This window comes from Octodon degus, unplaced genomic scaffold (genome assembly GCF_000260255.1).
Source record: "Octodon degus isolate 3935 unplaced genomic scaffold, OctDeg1.0 scaffold00268, whole genome shotgun sequence".
Lineage (NCBI taxonomy): Eukaryota > Metazoa > Chordata > Mammalia > Rodentia > Octodontidae > Octodon > Octodon degus.
In genome coordinates, this window is record NW_004524844.1 from 1,733,109 (window position 1) to 1,753,437 (window position 20,329).

The window sequence follows — 20,329 nt, forward strand, 5'->3', positions numbered from 1 at the left end:
TTTTTTTTTTTTTTTTTTTAAACGGATTGAACTCAGGACCCTGCACTTGCCAGGCAAGCGCTTATTCTACTGTGCTATCTCCCAAGGCCCTGGTGACCAACTTTGATAACCTGTTTAATGGCAAGTTTGCCTGGCTTGACTAAATCCAAGTGACTTGCTGGAGGAAGTCGCAAACAGGCAACTGATGGCCCAGGAACGCAGCTCAGAGGCACGGTGCCTGCATGGCAAGCATAAGGTTCCCAGTTTTGAGTCCCCCAAAAAAACAAAAACAAGGGCCGGCGGTATAGCTCAGCGGACTAAGCTTAGTTAAACGCAGGGGCCAGGGTTCAGTCCTTGGCTCCGCATGCCACGCCGGCCCACCTCCGGGTGCACTGAGTGCGCTGAGCTGGCAACGGAGTCCGGGCGCGGTGGCGTGCGCCTGTAATCCCAGCATCTGGGAGGCAGAAATCAGGAGGATCGCTACTAATGTGGGCTATGTAGTGAGACCCTGAACAAAAAAAAGGAAAAAAAAAAAAAAAAACTTTAGGGGAGCCGGGGAGATAGTTCAGTGGAATAAGCACTTGCCTGGCAAGCACAAGGACCAGAGTTCAATCCCCGGTTCCGCCAACCACCTACTTAGGCTTAGTATTTGTGCTGACGGAAATGGGCATGCACCACATGACGTGTACCACACGCTGCCACGGCCAGCGTGAAGGGCGCGGCCCTGGCAAGCGGGCACATTCAGCACAGCGGCGGCCCTCCAGGCCCCCTTCATAGATCCCCAAATTCATGATGCTGTGGACACCTTAGCCGAGCCAGGAGACTAGGAGTTAAAGCGAGCAAGGCTGCCCATGGAGAGGCAGCGGGGCCCCTGAAGGCCAGCCTGCGGCACAGAATCTGGATGGGCCCGCCGGCTGTCAGCTTAGCATACGAAAGACAGGTGGGTGGGCCTGACTCCCCGGCAGCAGCTGTACCCCGAGTGGTATGGACCAAAGATGAAACCAGCCCCAGTGAAACAAGAGAAACTGACCTGGCTTCCCTTCAGGCCAAAGCACCTAGTTAGTGGGGACCCCGAGGGACTGGAGGCCACACGTACAAATAATTATTTCTTGGCCCCCAAAACACAGAGCACTGGTGCTGAGTCACCACTCATTTCTGACTAATGGGACCGTCTCACAGATCTTCCCTTACCTCAGCGCTTTCTATGCACAGGCCCACGACAGCTTGCCGGCCATGGCGGACGCGGGCTCGCGGGGTTTCTGGCGGGTGTTTATACTGCACTTAGCTATTCTGCTGTGCCTCTAATACCAGATGACCAAGAGGCACAACCTAGGGCTGGGCAGATGTGGCAGAAGCTACTTTCCAGGAATAAGAGAAACAAAAAACCAGTCGCACTGGCACAAGCCCACTGGGTAGCAAACCCTACACTGCCCTTCACCCTAACCGTCAGTATGGCAATGATGGGCCTGTAAGAAGGGGAAGTGGAAGGAGCCTCCTGGATTTTGGCCACAGTTATGGAAAGGAGCCGAAAGCCGCTATTCCCTGGTTGAGAAATGGCTGGCAGCGGTGTATGCTGTGCTGCACACCTGGGAGGGATCGGGGGCAGCAGACAGTGAACCTGAAGACTAAACGCCCCTAGATGCTGGCTGCGTACAGGGACGTCCCCTCCCAGCAGTGAGTGGCTCAGGCCCCTCCTTCACACACTGGGGGACAGACAGACTTGCAGAGCACACCTTGTTCTCCGTAGCCCGTTGTTGGCTAAGCTGGCAAAAGTTGTGGGATCCAGGACTGACAAGGCCCAGGAGACCATGCAGGATGATGGGCTGGATGACACCCAGCCCCTAGGCAGAGGGCAAAGTGGGACCCGCAGCTGATGCCAGGTATACTGGTGGCTCTAGCCACAGTACAACCCCCCAATAGATAGTAGTTACTGTCCAGCCCAGTACAGAAATCTTCCAGTTTAAAGCCAGAACAGGGGGCCGGGGAGATGGCTCAGTAGAATAAGCGCTTGCCTGGCAAGTGCAAGGGCCTGAGTTCAATCCCCGGTTCTGCAGAAAAAAGAAAACGGAGCTGGGGAGATGGCTCAGTGGAATAAGTGCTTCCCTGGCGAGCACAAGGGCCTGAGTTCAATCCCCAGTTCCACCAAAAAAGAAAAAAGAAAACAACAACAACCAAAAAAACCCTAGAATAGGCAGGTCATGAGTGCTCAGAGAGCTGGGCTACACTTCAAGGGCTGACACTCTGAGTACCAACTTGGGCGGTGCAGGACTGGCAGATGGTACACTGACCCTCATGGGGTGCTTATGGCAGGACTTATGGGAGCGTGGCTAAAGGATTAACCATGTAGTGTGTCGTGCATGTCGCAGGGTGTGAGCCCCTCCTCTCACCAGGGAATGGCGTAGCAGATGGCTTCTTTTCCCTGGGGATCTCACCTGCAAAAGCACAGCTCCAGCCCTGACATTCAGGCTGGCCTCAAACTCATGGTGATCCTCCTGCCTCAGCTTCCTCAGTACCAGAATTACAGGCATGCACCACCACGCCTGGCTTGAACTGTACATTTAAAAATAATTAACATGGTAAACTTCCATGATTACATTTTTTTGTATTTAGTTTAGTTTTTGCAAGACAGGGTCTCATTATATAGTTCAAGCCAGACTCAAAGTGCCTCAGGTTTCCAAATGCTGGGATTACGGGTATTACATTTTTCTTTTCTTCTTCTTTTTAAGATTAAAAAAAAAAAAAGGTTCAATTTGCCAGTGTGATAGAGCATTGTTTTCATCCCAACATATTTGAGTTAGCGTGAGATCCTTTCTTTCTTTTCTTTTCTTTTTTTTTTGTGGCTACCTCAGCCCACCCCGGGGGGCGGGGCTGGCATAGCATGTGGTGCTGGGGATCGAACCATGGTCCCTGCGTGCTTGCCTAAGTTTGATTAAACAGGCACTTTAGACTGCTGAGCTATCTCACTGGCCCGAGATCCTATTTCAAAAAACCCTAAATAAATAAGGTTTATCAAAAGTGAAAGTGATTGCGGGCCCTTAGCTCAGCTCTTCAAGTGGCTGCTTCAACAAAGCAGTCAGGCTCAGGCTGCTGTGGTTCAATCCCTACAACTCAAGCCAGCCAAACCTGCCCTGAAGGCATTCCGAACCCCCCCCAAAAAGTGAAAGTGATGGGCCAGGGAGATGGCTCAGTAGAATAAGCGCTTCCCTGGCAAGCACAAGAGCCTGAGTTCAATCCCCGGTTCCGCAAAAAAAAAAAAAAAAAAAAAAGTGAAAGTGAAAAAAAAGGTCAGTCCCTCAGTCACACAATCACACAAGCCACGTTTCAACTGATCAGCAGCCACTCGGGGCTGGCGGCTGCTGGGCTGGATTTTACTTGGGCAGCACTGGTTGCAAAACGAAAAAACAGAACAGCCCCATCATGCTACCCGCAGTAGCTACTTTCACCCCATTACCTCGAGGTTAAAGTCCCTTTTTCTTGCAGTACCAAGAATTGAACGCCAGGGGTGCTCTAACCATGTGCTACACTTGAGCCCTTTTTTCCTGCGTCAGGGTCTCACTAAATTGCCCGGGGAGGTCTCGAAATTGCAGTCTTCCTGCCTCAGCCACCAGGATTGCTGGGATTACAGGCCTTGCCCAGCTGGCTTTTTTCCATCTCCTGAGACTCTTTTTTTTTTTCCCCTGAGACTATTACAGGACGTACTTCATCAATTCATGGCTGCCCCTTTTCTCCTCTGTATGTTACCAAGCCTAAAATCAGGATGCATGTTACCATTTTAATTGACTTTCCAACACAGTCCCATCTGTCTGTCGGCTCAGAGGGGACGGACTCTGAATGCTTCACGGTTTTGTCCCCAGGTCTGACACAGCTGGTCCCTGGCAGCACTCAGTAAACATGGACGAGGCCCAGGCTCTGCTGAGCTGTGCTGAGGCCCTGCTCTTACTTGCTGAGGGACACAGCTCTCCCGCACTCAGGAGGCCTAGCTGGAGGCCCAGCTTGCCTGCTTGCGCGCGCACTGTCTCTCTCTCTCTCCCTCTCGTGGCCATCTCAGCATGCCCTGGGGACCAGGCTGACATGGCACCCTGGGCATTGAACCATGATCCCTGCATTTGCTTAAGCTTCCCTAAGCAGGCTCACTGGGCTATCTCTCTGGCCCCCAGTCCCCCAACTTTCTTGACAGGGCCACACAGCTTGTAGATACTGGCCAGGGTGTAGGGCCCAGGGGACTGATGTATCTCAGAAAAGAGGCCTGGTGTGCCATGGAAGACTCAGCAACTGCAAGGGTCAGAGCTTGGAGTAGTTAGAGAGTTTTAGGTTTGTTCTGGGTCTACGCCACCTGCCCCCTCCTCCTTACCATGCAGGATGAAGAAGGTCTTGGGGTTAAACCTGTTGGGGTCCAATCCATCCAGTTCCTCCCATACCTCCTTCAACTGTGCTCGGCTTCCCTGTGTGGACAACAGCCAGGGGCTTATGAGCAAAGAGCCTGGGTGCCATGGGTTAGAGCACAAAAAACCCTTACCCTTATCCAAAAAAGGTTGTGCGCCTCAATTAAGAAAACTACAGGGGCCGGGGAGATGGCTCAGTGGAATAAGCGCTTCCCAGGCAACGGCCTGAGTTCAATCCCCAGTTCTGAAAAAAAAAAAAAAAAAAAAGGAAAACTACAGGGGCTGGGGAGATGGCTCAGTAGAATAAGCGCTTCTACTTCTTTGCAAGCGCAAAGGCCTGAGTTCAATCCCTGGTTCCACCAAAAGAAAAAAAAAAAGAAAAGAAAGAAAAGAAAACTACAATTCCCAGCATCCCCTACAGGAGTTTGGTAAAATAACTTTTTGCTCTCGAACGTCCTGTGAGTTTTCATTCTAATTACTGTGCTCCTACGGCTTCCAGAGTGTGGCTATGCATGGGTCCTTACAGGCACATTGACTTTGGGGTGCTCCCGGTGCCGGCGCTGCTGCTCTTCCAGTTTACGTTCTGCCTCTTTTCGCTGTTCCTCTCCCAGGGACTCCAGGTACTGGCGTCTCTCATGTTCCTTGAGCATCTCATAGCGTTTAAACTCCTCATGATGGGCCGCATCGTACTGCGCGAGGTCCCGGGTAGCCTGCAGGGAACAAAGATTTGTATAATTTTTGAACCAGCCCAAACGAGGGAAGCCGTTGGCAGGGAAGCTAGCGAGGGGCAGGCCGAGCTGCTCCTGGGACAAGTCCCTTAGCCTGGTCTCATTTCGTGTTCTCCATGGCTGCTCCTGCCCTGTAACAAGCTCCTCTCTCCTCAGAAGAGATTACGATTATCTCAAGACCTGGGCTGCTTGGCACGGTGGTATATGCCTGTAATCTTGGCTCCTGGGAGGCCAAGGCAAGAGAGCTGCTCTGAGTACAAGGCTGGCCTGGGCTACACAATGAGTTTGAAGCCAGACTGAACTATGCAGAGAGATCCTGTCTCAAGAAAGAAGAAAAAGAAAAAGGAAAAAGGAAAAGCAGGGCCTGGGCCGGGCAGGGCTACCAGGCCAAGGGGTAGGATCAGAGCCAAGGCAGCCTGGCACGTTCTCCATGCCACTGTGTTACTCAGACTGGACTTGAACTCATGGCCTGCTGCTTCTGTCTCCCAGAGGGCTGGGATAAACTGCACCTACCAGTCCCTTTTGCCACAAAGCACAGCACAAATTCTTGGATTCGGACATATAGATGGGGGTCATCATTTACCCCATGGCAAGGACACAGAGGTGAAGGTCCCCACCCCTAGTCCAATAGAAGGACCAAGCCAGGGAGGGAGCAGAGCCAGGTCTCAAGGATCTCCAGGCTGTTCTGCCTGTATTTCTTGCTTTCCAATGAAAAATGGGGGTGGGTTATACTGGGGGAGGGTCTTACTATGTAGCCCAGGGTAGCCTCGGACTCATGGAAAGCCTCCTGCCTCAGCCTCCGGAGTACTGAGATTATACATGTATGCCCCACACCCAGCTTCAGGGCAGGCTTTTAGACCACAGCGCTGGGGATGCTTTCAGAGCTGGGATACAGGGCAAAGGTAAAGTGCTTCCTTGCAAGAAAAGAAGAAAGAGAAGGGGAAGATGAAGGGGAGGAGAAAGAGGAAGCAGAGACCAGCAAAGCCTTCCTAGGAATGATCAACTTCTGCCAGGCTCTGCCCAGTCTGAGAGCAGCCTGTGTCCCACCCCATTCCCTTCTCCCCCTTTGCCAGGCTTCTCCTGTGGTTACCCCCACGCCCTTACTGTCTGGATCAGCAGCTCCAGGTCTCGGGCCTCGAACGTGTGCTGGTTCTGAGGGTCCAGGTGCTCAAACTGCTTCAGGAGACTCAGGTGATCCACCTGTACATCTGGGTGAGGAGTTAAACAGAACAACGCTCAGGCTAGGTGGGCTCTAAAGGTGGTCACAGAGGGCAGCAGGTGGCCCTGGGAGAGGGGTGTGGGTCTGGGGCAAACAGGGCGGACGACCCAGAGGAGGGGAACCTGTTACGGAGTCTGATACTCAGGGCCAGCAAGAAAGCTCAGTAGACTAAGTGCTTGCTTAGGCAAGTGCAGTGACCGGGGTTCAGTCCCTGGTACCACATGCCACGCTGGCCCAAGGCCCGCCCCCAGGAGCACTGAGCTGGCCCCCAGGACCAGGCATGGAGGCGCATACCTGTAATCCCAGTGCTGAGGAGCTGAAAACAAGAGGATCACTATGAGTCTGAGCTGCATAGCGAGACCCTACACCAAATACATAAAGGTAAATAAATAAAAAACCCAGGGCTGGCCAAATAGCTCAGCAGATTAAAGCACCTGCAAGCAGGCCCAGGGGCCAGGGGTTCAATCCCTGGGCCTGTCATGCCATCCCCGCCACCAGGGCACACTGAGACAGCAACTGAGGCTGGGCATGGTGGTGTGCACCTTGCGAGGCTGTAAACAGGCAGATCACTACAAGTGAGTGATTTAGTAGTGAGACTCTGAACACCCTGTAGACACTTCCCTAAAATAAACAATCAAGTTGCCAGGTGCAGTGGTGGTACATGCCTACAATCTCAGTGCCCCGGAGGCTAAAACATGAGGACTGCAAAAGTCAGGCCAGCCTAGACGATGTTTTGTTTTTTTTTTTTGCGGAACCAGAGATTGAACTTGGGTCCTTGTGCTTGCCAGGCAAGTGCTTATTCTACAGCTCTTATTCTACTGAGCTATCTCCCTGGTCCTAGACAACTTTTTATTAAGACCCTATCTCAAAATAAAAAAGGGGGAGCGGGGAGATGGCTCAGTAGAATAAGCACTTCCCTGGCAAGCGCAAGGATCTGAGTTCAATCCCCAGTTCCACCAAAAAATAAAAAAACAAAAAAGGGTTTGGGGTGTAGCTCAGTGAGAGAGCACTTGCCTAGCATGCACAAGGGTACTGCAAAACCAACTGAAGAAGTGTGTGTGTGTGTGTGTGTGTGTGTGTATATATATATATCCCCTACAGATGTGTATACAGTTTTTTTTGCTTTGTTTTAAGAGAGGGAGCCTTCATGAACTCTGAGGACAGAAAGAATCGAGGGCAGGGAGATGGGCAGATCCTCTCATGTGTATAGTTTCTGATATGAATGTGAAGAAATTAGAATCACTCTAAGGAAGGCCAGCTTGATAGCTCAGCGGACTAAAGCACCTGCTTAGGCAGAGCACAGTGGTCAGGGTTCAATCCCCGGGGCACACTGAGATGGCGACTGAGACTGGGCGTGGTGGCGTGCGCCTGTAACCCCAGCTCTTGGGAGGCTGCAAACAGGAGAATCACTGCAAGTCCGATCTACATAGTGAGACCCTGTAGACCCTGTACGGGAAATGGTTCTATGGAAGGGTACAGAAAGACAAGCACAGCTGGGCCTGAGGCTCGGCCACAGGGCACTTGCCTCGCATGTGGGGTGCGTATGGTAAGGGTGGGGGAGCCAGCTCCAGCACTACAAAGGTGAATGAATGATCATGATTTTCTCCCCCTGGAACTGGGGGTCCAATCCAGGATCTTTCCAGAGCTACATTCCCAAGTCCTTTATTCCTTTAGTTTTTTGGGGGGTTTTGGTACCAAGAATTGAACTCAGGACTTTGCATTTGCCAGGCAGGTGCTGTGCCACTGAGCTATATTCCCCCCACACACACTCTTTTGAGATAGAATCTCACTAAATCACTAGTTTTTTCAGACTAGATTGAATTTGCAGTCCTCAGCCTCCCATCAGAATGACTGGGGTCCAGTACCATTCCTGGCTAAACAATTACAATGTTTAAAGATTATAGGGCTGGGGAGATAGCTCAGTAGAGTAAGTGTTTGCCTGGCAAGTTCAAGGTCATGAGTTCAATCCCCAGTACTGCCAAAAAAATAAAATAAAATAAAGGTTAAAAATAAACCATGGGGGCTGGTGAGATGGCTCAGTGGTCTAAAGCACCTACTTAGCACAAGCTTAGCAAAGCACAGGGACTGCGGTTCAATCCCCAGCACCACATGCCAGCCAGCCCCGCCCCCTGGTGGGCTGAGCTGGCCACACACACACACACACACACACACACACACACACACACACACAATAAATAAATAAATAAATATTTAAAAAAAATAAACCATGGACTCAGTAGCATAAGTGCGTGCCTAGCAAGCACGAGGTCCCCAGTTTGATCCCCGCCACCATCAAAAATTAAAAAAAAAAACAAAAAAACATGGAAATGAAAAGTAACCTCAGTAATGTAATGATGCAAGGGCGAAAGCACACCTCGGGGCTGGGGAGATGGCTCAGTAGAATAAACACTTCCCTGGCAAGGGCCTGAGTTCAATCCCAGGTTTCGCCAAAAAAAAAAAAAAAGAAAAGAAAGCACACCTGAAGGAGACTGCAGCAGCCTCCTGCCCCTGCCCAGCCCCAGCCCCAGCCTGCTCACTGGGCTCCTGCTTGGCGTCCATCTTGGCCTTGAGCAGCATCCGTAGCCTTGACACCTCCTGTCGCTTCAGCTCATCCAGCTTGGTGCGGACATGGTGGCTGACAAAGTCCAGCTCTCGGCTCAGCTTCCCGCTCTGCTGGGACAGGGAATGCCAGTCAGCTCGACCTATGCTCAGTCCCCTGGCCCACCTCCCAGGCCTGCAGGAACAGGGCCCGGGCCCCAGACCCAGCCTGGCACACTTCACGTTTTTCTTTTTTCTGTCCCCTCTCCCCCTGCCGCCTGGCACACTGTAGATCCCACGCCTGGTCCAGCCCCAGGGTCCTGGGGTCTGCTGTCCCTCCTGTTGGGGCTCTTGCTCCCTTTCCAACTCTTCACAAGGCCCTCGATGTCCCTCAGGGCAAAGCAGCCTGTAATCCCTTTAGCACTCAGGAAGCTGAAGCTGGAGGATCACCATGGGCTACATAGAGAGAGACTGTCTAAAAAGAAACAACGAAAAAGGAGGGAGCAGCACACAGCACAGGGCAGTGGAAGGCTCCCTCTGCACACAGGTCCCCCGGGCCACCTCCACCGGCAGTTCCGCGGCCCTGGCTGCAGAGCCAGCCCTGCTCAGTGCGCCCTTTCTGGACGCCCCCCGCCCATGGCTGTCTCTGTGATGGCTCGGTCCCAAGGGGCTGGGGAGGCCATGCCGGTGACGCACGCACACTCCTCCAGCCCACAGGGAGAGCAACAGGGTGACCACACAGGGCCGGGGTGATCACAGAGTGCTGCAGTCGCAGCCACAGGCGCACACCTGCCAAAGCCACCTTCTAACTCAACAGATGAACACACTGAGGCACCGGGGAAAGGCTCCTGCCCCAGCCCCTAGGTCACCCTGGTGTCACGTCTCCCTGGGGGCTGCATTCACATCCTAATCCATTCTTTTTTTCAATTTGGAAGCAGATACTTTATTAACTGACCAAATCATAAAAACACCAGCGTAGATACCTTAGTTCATCCTTCTAATAAGCCTGTTGATCTGGTCCTCCCTATTTCCAGCCTTCCACCAAATGGGTGGTCTTTTTCTTCATTCCACCTCATGGAGATGATAACTTGAACAGGCACAGGAAGTCATTTGCCTCTTTGAAGCGTTTTCCAACAGTGTAGATCTCATGAATCAGATCCTCCATGCAGATGATGCCATATTCACCAAGAGATCAAGCCATCAACGAGTTATCTGCCAAGGCAATTCGCTTCTTACTGACTGCCGTAGCCACGCTTGTGTACTAGTTCACTCACTGGCTTGAGGATTGGGCGCCCCCACGCAATGTACGGCTCCACGATTGAGGATTGGGCGCCCCCACGCAATGTACGGCTCCACGATTGAGGATTGGGCGCCCCCACGCAATGTACGGCTCCACGATTCTCAGCATGGCAATTAAAGCCTTGTTGAGCTTAACGAAGGTACCACTGAAGATTTGGCGAAGACGAAGAAACGGCAGCACCTTGCGGACCTTTGGGCTCACACCACTGATACTCCTGATGCGGGTGACAAATGCCACTTTGGGCTCTGCAGGACATAGAAGCGGCCAGCTTTTCTCGCCATCCTCGCCATTCAGATCTCAGTTCTGTACATCTGTCTGTGCTCCTTATGACAGTGCCTGGCTTTTTCATAGATGAGCTTCCTTCTCGCCTTGCGAAGCATCTTCTGGGCAAACTTCTTTCTCAGACGCTTTATCTTCAACTCTGCGAAATGTCTTCGCTTTTTCTTGAGGGTTTCTCACACAGCTGGACCCTTCTTTTTCTTCTCTTCTACACCCTCCGTGGTTCCAGCCGGAAAAGAGGAAGTGGGTGCATGTGCCACTAATCCATTATTTATTTATTTTTTTATTTTTTTTGCAGAACCAGGGATTGAACTCAGGCCCTTGCGCTTGCCAGGGAAGTTCTTATTCTACTGAGCCATCTACCTGGCCACCCTAATCCATTTTTTTGAGCCAGATTCTCGCTAAGTAGTTTAGGCTGGCCTTAAAGCTGGGCCATGTACCTCCTGCCTCAGCCTCCCGAGTGCTGGGACTCCAGGTGTGCGCTACCACACCCTCTCCCCCAGATCTGATCCTGCATTCCTGACACAGGTTTCATTACTACTCCTATTTTACAGATGGGGAAACTGAGGCACAGCAAACTGAGTCCCATCTAGGTAAGCACCATCATTGAGACTAGAAGCCACCTTACCAGGCTATGCTCAACGCAGGCATCTAGGTCCCCCAGGTCCCTTCCCAGCTCCATGACCCCAAAAGCTGCCCACTTACAGCCCTGGGTCTCATTCCCGCATCCCAGAGCCTGGGCGCAATTGCAGCCACACAGCTCCTCTGGCCCCAACCCTGCCCCATGAGCCCCTGTCAAGGTACGCCCGCCCCTCTCCACACTTGGCCGTACCTTGATGTCCTCAGCATTGGCAGCCTGCAGCTTCTCCCGGAAGTGCCCGTCCGTCTCCAGCACATTGATGACCTCCTGGAGGTACCGGTGGTAGTACAGACCCGTGTCCTGGATGACAAGGACACGCACATGTAGCAGTCCCGCCCCCACCCTCCTCCAGGTCCTTCCCTAGGGCAGGACCGCAGTGCTGTATGAAAGTAGCTGCTGGGGTGCACGGACTGGGGTTCGATCCCTGGCACCACATGCCATGCCTGCCCCGCCCCCGGGTGCGCTGAGTCGCCCAGAGACCTGGCGTGGTGGCACACGCCCATGATCTCAGCAGTGGGAAGGCTGAAAACAGGAGGATAACGAAGAGTCTAAACTGTGTAGTAGGACCCTGCACCAAATACATTTTTAAAAAAGAAGAAGAAGAAAAAAAGTAGTTGCTGGGAGCCCAGGAACCCGCACAGTTGAAGGCCCTGAACCTCCAGCTGCGGTGTTCAGTTCCTCCCAGGCCTGCAGCGCAGAACTAAAAGAAAATTATGTGGGTGAGAGCTGGTTGTGGAGGTACAGGCCTATAATCAATCTCAGCACTCAGGAGGCTGAGGCAGGAGGACTCCTGAGTTCAAAGCCAGCCTGAGCTACATAATGAGACCCTATCTCATTATCTCAAAACAGAATCTCTTCAGTGTACACTTAGGCCAACACTGCCCACAGAAGGGCGCCTGGAGGTGCCAGTTGGGAACCAGTGAAACACCCATGCATTCATTTCTTCCCTTACTCTGCAACACGCATTGCCAGAGCACGACCACAGGGCAGGCACTGCTGCTGTAGGCTGACGGCAAGGGACAAGACCGAGAGCCCTGGCCTCCTGCCTAATACCAGGCCTCACACTTTCTGTCTGTAAGGCAGGCACCACAATCATGGCCTGGTGGGTGAAATCTAGGGCCACACACCCCAAGCTCCTCATTAAATGGGGCACAGTATCTGCAAAGGACCTGCACAGTCTCCTGGATTTATGTTTATTTAGTGGTGCTAGGGGTAGAATCCAGGGCCTCATGTAAGAGGCAAGTGCTCTACCACTGATCTACATCCACAGCTTTTTTTCTTTTGAGAGTGGGTCTCACTAAGTTGCCAAACTATCCAGGCTAGGGTTGAACAAAATAGATCCTCCTGCCTCAGCCTCCCAGAGTGCTGGGATAACACGCCCATGTGGGTACCACCATGCCTGGCTTCTTTTCTGTTGGCCTAACCTGTTTGCCACTTCAGCACTCAGCTCCTACATGCCAACCATCACCCTGGGTGTCCATGCTTTGAAAGTCCTGTCTTGTCTTCCAGGTCCCAGTGAGGCAGGTTGCCCAAGGTGTGGGGCTTTTGTGCCCTGTGACTGGCACTGTACCTTGCTTGTGGAAGGTGCCTAGGAGAAGGAAGGGGAGGAAGACCCCAGGGGCCCTCTGTCTACGAAGATTTCACAGCTTAGGCCTAACATGCTAGGCAAGGACCTGCCACACAGGCACATAGAGTGCCACACAGGCACATAGAGTGCTCTGCTCCAGGAGGCATCCACAGGCACATTCCTAAGGCAGCCACAGGAAGGATGGGGACACTTGATCTTTGGAGTTCCAGACACTTGATCTTTGAAGTTCCAACTCTGAAGACCAAAGTTCTCATGGAGTTTGATAAACATCTGCTGGAAATAATAAACCATTCACAGTGGGAGTGGTGGCACATGCCTGTAATCCCAGCACTTGGGAGGCTGAGGCAGGAGGATCAATGCAAATTCAAGGACAGCCTCAACCATATAGCAAGACCCTGTCTCAGAACGAACAAGCAAATAATAATGAGCCATTCCCAAGTCCTTTTTTTTAATGTGTCCTTTTGTAATTTTAATTTTAATTTTTTAAAAATGTATTTAGAGTTCAATCCCCAGTACCACACACACACACATACACAAAAAAAGTATTTAGTACCAGGGTCTACAGGGTCTGACTACACAGATCAGACTCAGTTGATCCTTCTGTTTTGCCAACTCCCAGGTGCTGGGATTACAGGTGCATGCCACCACACCCAGTCTCAATCACCATCTCAGCATGCCCCGGGGGCTGGCACTCTGCCTAATAATTTTAATTTTCTGAGACAAAGTCCCACTGTGTATCCTGGGCTGGTCTCCAACTCACAGGGCAACCCTCCTGCCTCAGCCTCCTGAATGCTGAGGTTACAGATGTGTGCACCGTACCTGGCATCCTTTTGTAGTTTAAGCCCACGCTCCTATGAGCTCAGAATACCCCAGGTAACTACCACCAACTGCTTCTGTGTTCCTGGGAAATGGAGTTATCTTGGTTTTGTTTTCATTGTTTTTAACCTCTCTTCCCAATTCCTCCTTGGATGGGGAAGATCTTGAACAGAAAGGTTTGGGTGAGAATGATGCATTTTTTCATTTACTATCTGACTTGGTTTTCTAATCTAAGAGCCGACCTCCACATTTTCACCAAATCACCCGCCCCTCCGCAGGCCCCGTATTGCAAACTACCGCAGGAGAAGGGCCTGCTACAACTACAGGTTGGAGATCCTGGAGTGTCCCTGGGGCTCCGGGAACGCGGGGACTGCATCCCTGGGTGCAGGCGGGGCCACTCACCGGGCTCTCGGTGGCGGGGCTCGGTTCCTGGTTCGCAGCGGCCCGCTCGATGGGCACGGGCAGCACGGCCGGCAGCCACAGCAGAGGCGACAGTAGGACGACGAGGACTCGGTGGAGCGCGGAGGGAGGCATGGCGCGCTGTGAGGGAGGCGAGGCGGGTTGTGGATGATTCCGCTCCGGGTCCTGGGCCCAGGGCCGAGGGCCCAGCTCCCCCTCCCAGGGATCAAGACACAGCGCGTTTCGCCACCTCTCCCAGGCCTCTCACCTTCCAGCGACACACAAGCCCGGTACCCACAGCGCAGACTCCAACACCCTCCTCAGGCCTCAGCTCCTCTTTCCCCAGGCCCTACAAGTACTGTCACCTACCCACTCCTCCTATAGCTCCTGGGATCCCCGCCCCCCGGTCACCCTCTTCCTGGTATCCAAAATTCGGAGACCCCAACCCCTTCACCTACCCTCTACCACTGAAGGCGGTCTCCGAGCGAGGACCTCCGCGGCGTCTCTGGCGATTTCCTCTGAGGCCACGCCCACTTTCCTGAACAGAACCCGCCCCAGAAACTTGATTGGTCCTTTCACCCGCCTAGTGGCCCAGCCCCTCAACGAAAGCTCCGCCTCCTGGCTGGAAATGCGCCTGACGCAACACTTCTTCCTGCCTTTTAGGCAGAGGGCATCCGGGACCTCCGGGGGCAACTGCAGCTCGGTGCAGGCCAGGAAAGGAGACAACGTCTACGATCACCTTGGCCCCTTTGCTTCATGGGAAGTGTAGTTTTCGAATTTATTTTCCCTCCCCAAGAGTCTGCAAGTTAAAGTTTAGTCTGTGGCAGTTCCATAGCCCATATTATCTTTTTTCCTTTTTTTTTTTTTTTTTTTTTGGTTGGTACTGGGGAATTGAACCCATATCCTTCACAGTGAGTTATATCCCTTTATCCACCTCCCTGTTTAGGCCTTTAAAAATACAGTCTCAATAAGTTGTTAAGGGGCCGGGGAGATGGCTCAGTAGAGTAAGCGCTTGACCGGCAGATGCAAGGATCTGAGTTCAATCCCCGGTTCCATCAAAAAAAAAAAAAAAAAAAAAAAGTTGTTAAAAATTTTAGCATAAATAAATAGTTAAATTGCGTGAGCTGTTTGTTTTTGTTTTTGTTTTCCATACCAGGGCTTGAACTCAGGATTTTGCGCATGCCAGGCAGGTGCTTATGCTACTGAGCTGGCTCCCTGGCCCTCTCAAGAGTGCTGTGTTCGGCCGGGGAAATAGCTCAGTAGAATAAGCGCTTGTCTGGCAAGTGCAAGGGCCTGAGTTCAATCTCCGGTTTAAAAAAAAAAAAAGAGGGGGGCCAGGGAGATGGCTCAATGGAATGAGCACTTCCCTGACAAGTGCAAGGGCCTGAGTTCAATCCCTGGTTCCGCCACAAAAAATAAATAAATAAATAAAAAGTGCTGGGTTCAAGTGCCTGGTCCTGGTTGGCAAGCATAAAATCCTGAATTCAATTCCCGTGCTTAGACTACAGGCAGGTGCCACCACACAGGGCTTCTATAGGCGAGTTGGGGCTGAAAGTGGCAGTCCCTGTCTGTAATCCCAGCACTCAAGAGACTGAGGTGGAGATCTTTGCAAGTTTGAGGCCAGCCTGGGCTACATAGAGAGACCCTAGACCCTATCTCGACATCCCAGGCCCCACCCAATGCTGAGCAAGTCGTGTAGGCGATCCCTCTTTGTTCCCTTTAAGGAACACCCATGTGCAGTTCTAATCCAGAACCCCTGCAGTGGGTTGCCTGGCCGGGTGGGGCTAGGGGTCATTGTTGGAAGAGGAGCCTGGTGGGCCAAGAGGAGAATCAGGACGGGTCCGTGGGAATTTCCCCTCGTTCTTAGCCCCTTTTCTTCCCCTGGAGACTTGGTCCTCAGCTTCAAAGAGAGCGTCCGGGATGTTTAGAGCCATATTGGCCAGAGGCAAGGCAGCCATCAAGGCGTGAACAACGTGAGTAGCTCTCCAGACAGCAAAAACTAAGCAATGCTCTGGGTCCCAGGTAGAGGTCGGCAGGGGGCCTGTGGGGCGACATGGGCCTGTTGCATGGGCACCAGGGTCCTGAGTTGGAAACTGGAAACAGACTTCTGGGTCTCAGGCAGAGGGTGTGCTGGGTTTGGGCTTCCTGAGTCCAGGACAAAAACAAAAGCTTGGAGCCAGGTGTGGTGACACATGCCTGTAATACAAATGTTAGGGAGACTGAAGTAGGAGGATCTCCCCAAATTCAAGGCCAGCCTGAATGACATAAGAGAGACCCTGTCTATAAAAAGGAAATCTTGGCCAGAGGTGTTGGAGGGCAGCACGCACTGAGATGCTGGCTCTGGGTCCTGACTCCTCCTCACGTCTCCTCCTGGGTCTGGACTCCTCTTCAAGTCCCAGGATGTCTCAAGAGACCGACTTTTGGATGAAACAGTGAGTGGGGAAGCCGCAAGAGCTCCGTGATGGAGATGGAAGGGGTGGGGGAGCTTAAAGCTTGCTAGTACTGGCCGGTGATATAGCTCAGCAGGCATAAGCACGTGCCTTGTAAGCGCAAGGTCCTGAGTTCAATCACCGGTACCAAATAAACTTTCATTCCCCCTGTGCCTCCTGACCACATGTGGGGGTGCTGGTGTGGGAGCAGAGATTGAGAAGGTCAGAGGAGGCTCTTGTGTGTTTGCCTTCTATGACCTCACAGCGCTCAGAACTCCCTGGTCAGGGAATGAAGGGGTGCTGGGGAGGCCAAGAGCCCTGCAGGCTCTCACCAAGGATCTGACCTGTGTTTCTCCTGAAGGCCTCTGACGGAGGAGCGCACTGCCCTGAGGTTGCACAAGCTGGATCAGCAGGTACTGTCCAGCGCAGTGTGTGTGGGGGAATCAAATCTCCAAAGAGCCCCACTTAGGGCCCCAGTTTTGGGTCTCTACAAGCATGGTGGTGCTGTCTGGATCTCAAGTCCTTCAATTAGGAAATCATGAGAACTGGGATTTTTTTCTTTTTTTTTTTTTTGAGGAGCTTGGTACTGGGGATCAAAGAATTGGGATTTTAAAGAAGTAAATCAGGGCCGGGGAGATGGCTCACTAGAATAAGCGCTTCCCTGGCAACTGCTAAGGGTCTGAAAGAAAAGAAGAAGAAAATCAGGTGATGAGACTCCAGGATTTCTAGAAACGATGATTCTACAAGGCAGGATGTTTGTTTTTGTTTTTGTTTTTGTTTTTGATCAAGTCTCCACAAGAAAAATTTACAGTAATCCCCCCTCTCCCCTCCCCTCCTGCCTCAGCCTCCCAAATGCAGGATTACAGTCGTGCACCACCATGCCTGGGTTAGAACTTCTAGATCCTAGGAGATGATTGGGTGTTAAGACTTTTGGACCAGAATATGGCTCTAGGAACCAGGCACCACTTGAGGAAGCTGTTCTCAGACTCCATTTGCCCTGTAACCCCTGTCTCTGTCTTCCGTTCGGGACCCCAGTGCCCCATTTGTCTTCCTGCAGCGGCAGCTATTTGAGAAGAAGCAACGACGGAAGCGCCAAGAACCACTCATGGTTCAGGCCAATCCAGATGCTTCTGCGGGGTACCGGCGACTGCAGTCGGAGGGCTTTGCTAGCTACACAGGTGGGAACGTTTGTAGGCGTAGGGGCGTGGCCTAGAGGGTTCCTGAGGGGCGGGACCTGGGCTCCAGGGTGGGAGGCAGAGGAAACAGACCGGAGGGATGAGGGGGTGGAGCCTGCTGGAGTGGGGGCGGGGAGCACAAGGAGGAGGGCAAGGAACGGGGATCCGAGGGGAGGGTGAGGGGAGCGCTCACAAGTGTTCAAAGCTTGTGGAGGTCCTGGCTAAGTGATTTAGACCCCAGGTCCTAGAAGAATGTGAGAGTCCATATGGTCTTTTGTTGTTGTTTGAATTGGAGGGTCTCACTACACAGTTCAGATTCATGGTGATCCTCCTGTCTCAACCTCCCCAGCGCTGGGAACAGGTGTGAGCCACCACCTTCCTTCCACTTGCCATGCACTTAGACCTCTGAGCTATCTCCCCAGCCGGTGTGGATTGGTTTTTTGTTTTGGTTTTTTATCAAGCACACAATAATTTAATGGAAGGGCTGTCCTGATTTGATGCTTGGGATAGAATCTGGGTTCAGAATCAGAGTTATAGTGTTCAGAAAATCCAGGCCAGGGGCTGGGGAGATGGCTCAGTGGAATAAGTGCTTCCCTGGCAAGCACAAAGGCCTGAGTTCAATCCCCAGTTTTCTGGAAAAAAAAAAAAAAAAGGTAAAGAAAATCCAGGCCAATAATCAGAGCCCTGATCTTCACGGAGCACCAGGGTTTGTACCATGTTTCCACGAGCCTTGTTGCGTACCTTCTTACAGGACCTGCTCTCCAAGAATGCGTGTCAGAGCTACATCCGGACTCTGATATCCACAGTGCCTTGTGCACCTCCGTGAACTGTAGGAGAGATGGCACCAGCAAGTGCTGGGCTCTGGGCTGGCCTACACAAGCAGGTAACTTCAAGGCCCAGAGCCCCTATCTCCCACAATTCTACCTTGTGAGGACGACCAGAGATAGAACCCCCAATCCTGGTTCTCCAACGCCCACCCCCCTCCCCTGGAAGAGGTCAGGTCGCTAACATCCTCATCCTGCCTCTTGAGTCCCGGTCTCTGGCTCTTTCTCCCAGTGCAGGTTTAGGATCTCAGCTCTCCAGCTCCTCCCCAGCCTGGTCATGGGGGTCTGCCTGGCCCCTGGTGCATGTGACAAGTTCGTCCTCTCCTTTAGTGACAGCTTTATTGAAACATAACTCTGAATTACTTTACTTTTTTTTTTTTGTCAGAACCGGGGATTGAACTCAGGTCCTTGCGCTTGCCAGGGAAGCGCTTACTCCACTGAGCCATCTCCCCGGCCCCCTGAAACACAACACACACGCCATACCATTCAATTATGTACAGTACAGAATTCCATGGCTTTTTCTCTGTTCAGAGTTCTGCAACCAGTACTGCAACAGTTTTAGAAATTATTCATCATGCCAGGCCTGGTGGCACATACTGGGAATCCTAGCACTTGGGAGGTTGAGGCAGGAGGATTACCATGGGTTTGAAGCCAGACTGGGCTACATAGTGACATCAAGGCCAGTCTGCACTATATAGCAAGACCTTGACCAAAAAAAAAAAAAAAAAAAGCCAGCGAGATAGCTCAGCGGTCTAAAGCACCTGCTTAGGCAAGTGCGCAGGGACCATGGTTTGATTCCTGGCACCACAAGCCACACTAGCTCCACCCTCAGGGCAGGCTGAGCTGGTCACAAAAAACAAACAAAACTCCACAGTCTAAAGTGCCTGCTCAGGCAAGCGCACAGGGACCAGGTTCCAACCCCCAGCACCACACGCCATGCCAGCCCTGCCCCAGGATGGGCTGAGCCAGCCACAAAAAAAGAGAGAAAAAAAAACCCACAATTATTCATTATTTCAAATAGAAACTTTGGCAGTCACTCAATTAAATGCCTATTCATGTAACTGGAATCATACAATGTGGACTTCTTTGGTCTGGCTTCATTTACAAAGCAAATTTTAAAGGGTCATCTGGGTGGCAGTATTACAGGAAAACCATTTTTGTTATAATTCCATAGCCAAGATTTTTACAATAGCATTACCTGGTAGCTCCTTCTATTCAGTTGAATAGCCACATGGGCAACCAACCATCCATGAGAAAAGGTTCTCTAAAGATAAAATGTAACCCTACTATTAGGGAAAAAAAGAAAAAAAGAAATAGCTATGCCAGAAGCAAAAAAAAAAAAAAAAAGACTGACATTTGATTTTTTTTTTTTTTTTTGGTGGAACCAGGGATTGAACTCAGGCTCTTGAGCTTGCCAGGAAAGCGCTTATTCTACTGAGCCATCTCCTCAGCCCTGAAATAAAACTTTGTTCACATAGCTTTTCATTCAGTTGAATAGCCACATGGACATGGACACGGTAGCTCCTTCTAAAAGTGGCTCGCCAATAAATGTTATCAGGTTTCATGGTACTTGAGTCTCCTTCTGGAGTTGGTTTCCACATTCTTCTTGTCTTTAGCAAAGAATTGGATAAAATGAGTGAAAAAGGGCCGGAGAGCTAGCTCAGCGGTCTAAAGCACCTGCTTAGGCAAGCTTGGGCAAGCACAGGGGACCACAGTTCAATCCCCAGCACCACATGCTGTGCCAGTCCTGCCCTCAAGGTGGGCTGAGCAGGCAAATAAATAAATAAATAATGAAAAGCAGAAGCAAAGTTGATTTGAAAAAGTAAAAGTTAAGAGTAAGAGAAACACTGAATCTACAGAGGAACTTGGGTCAAGTAAAGAGGAAATAAGATAAAGGTACACACTGGAGGCTGAGCAGATAGCTCAGCGGTCTAAGCACCTACCTGGAAGCGCAAGGACCTGAGTTTGATCCCTAGTACGGAGGACCAAGTGCCAGGGCCCTGAAGCTGGGTGTGGTGGCTCACACTGGTAAT

The 20,329-nt window shown here is 51.7% G+C and overlaps 2 protein-coding genes across 3 annotated transcripts in view; one reads left to right on the forward strand and one right to left on the reverse strand.

The window, feature by feature from the left end:
- The window catches only part of Nucb1 (nucleobindin 1), a 19,038-nt gene extending 4,622 nt beyond the window's left edge, over positions 1-14,416 (reverse strand). The window contains exons 1-7 of one of the 2 annotated variants that reach the window (XM_004646473.2): positions 14,327-14,416; positions 13,872-14,009; positions 11,258-11,365; positions 8,846-8,978; positions 6,194-6,297; positions 4,886-5,071; positions 4,331-4,421 (exon numbers count right to left, since the gene is read on the reverse strand). In XM_004646473.2, coding sequence (XP_004646530.1) covers positions 4,331-4,421; positions 4,886-5,071; positions 6,194-6,297; positions 8,846-8,978; positions 11,258-11,365; positions 13,872-14,003 — 754 coding nt within the window. In that variant the 5' untranslated portion in view covers positions 14,004-14,009; positions 14,327-14,416. Of the gene's footprint in view, positions 1-4,330; positions 4,422-4,885; positions 5,072-6,193; positions 6,298-8,845; positions 8,979-11,257; positions 11,366-13,871; positions 14,010-14,129; positions 14,270-14,326 lie in introns of those variants that run through there. The other variant, XM_023706691.1, reaches the window with a different exon arrangement.
- A 1,123-nt stretch (positions 14,417-15,539) lies between these two features.
- Tulp2 (tubby like protein 2) overlaps positions 15,540-20,329 on the forward strand; it is an 8,985-nt gene continuing 4,195 nt past the window's right edge. Inside the window, exons 1-5 of the mRNA XM_023706687.1 lie at positions 15,540-15,841; positions 16,262-16,300; positions 16,659-16,710; positions 17,355-17,475; positions 18,224-18,319. Coding sequence (XP_023562455.1) covers positions 16,269-16,300; positions 16,659-16,710; positions 17,355-17,475; positions 18,224-18,319 — 301 coding nt within the window. The 5' untranslated portion in view covers positions 15,540-15,841; positions 16,262-16,268. The remainder of the gene's footprint in view (positions 15,842-16,261; positions 16,301-16,658; positions 16,711-17,354; positions 17,476-18,223; positions 18,320-20,329) is intronic.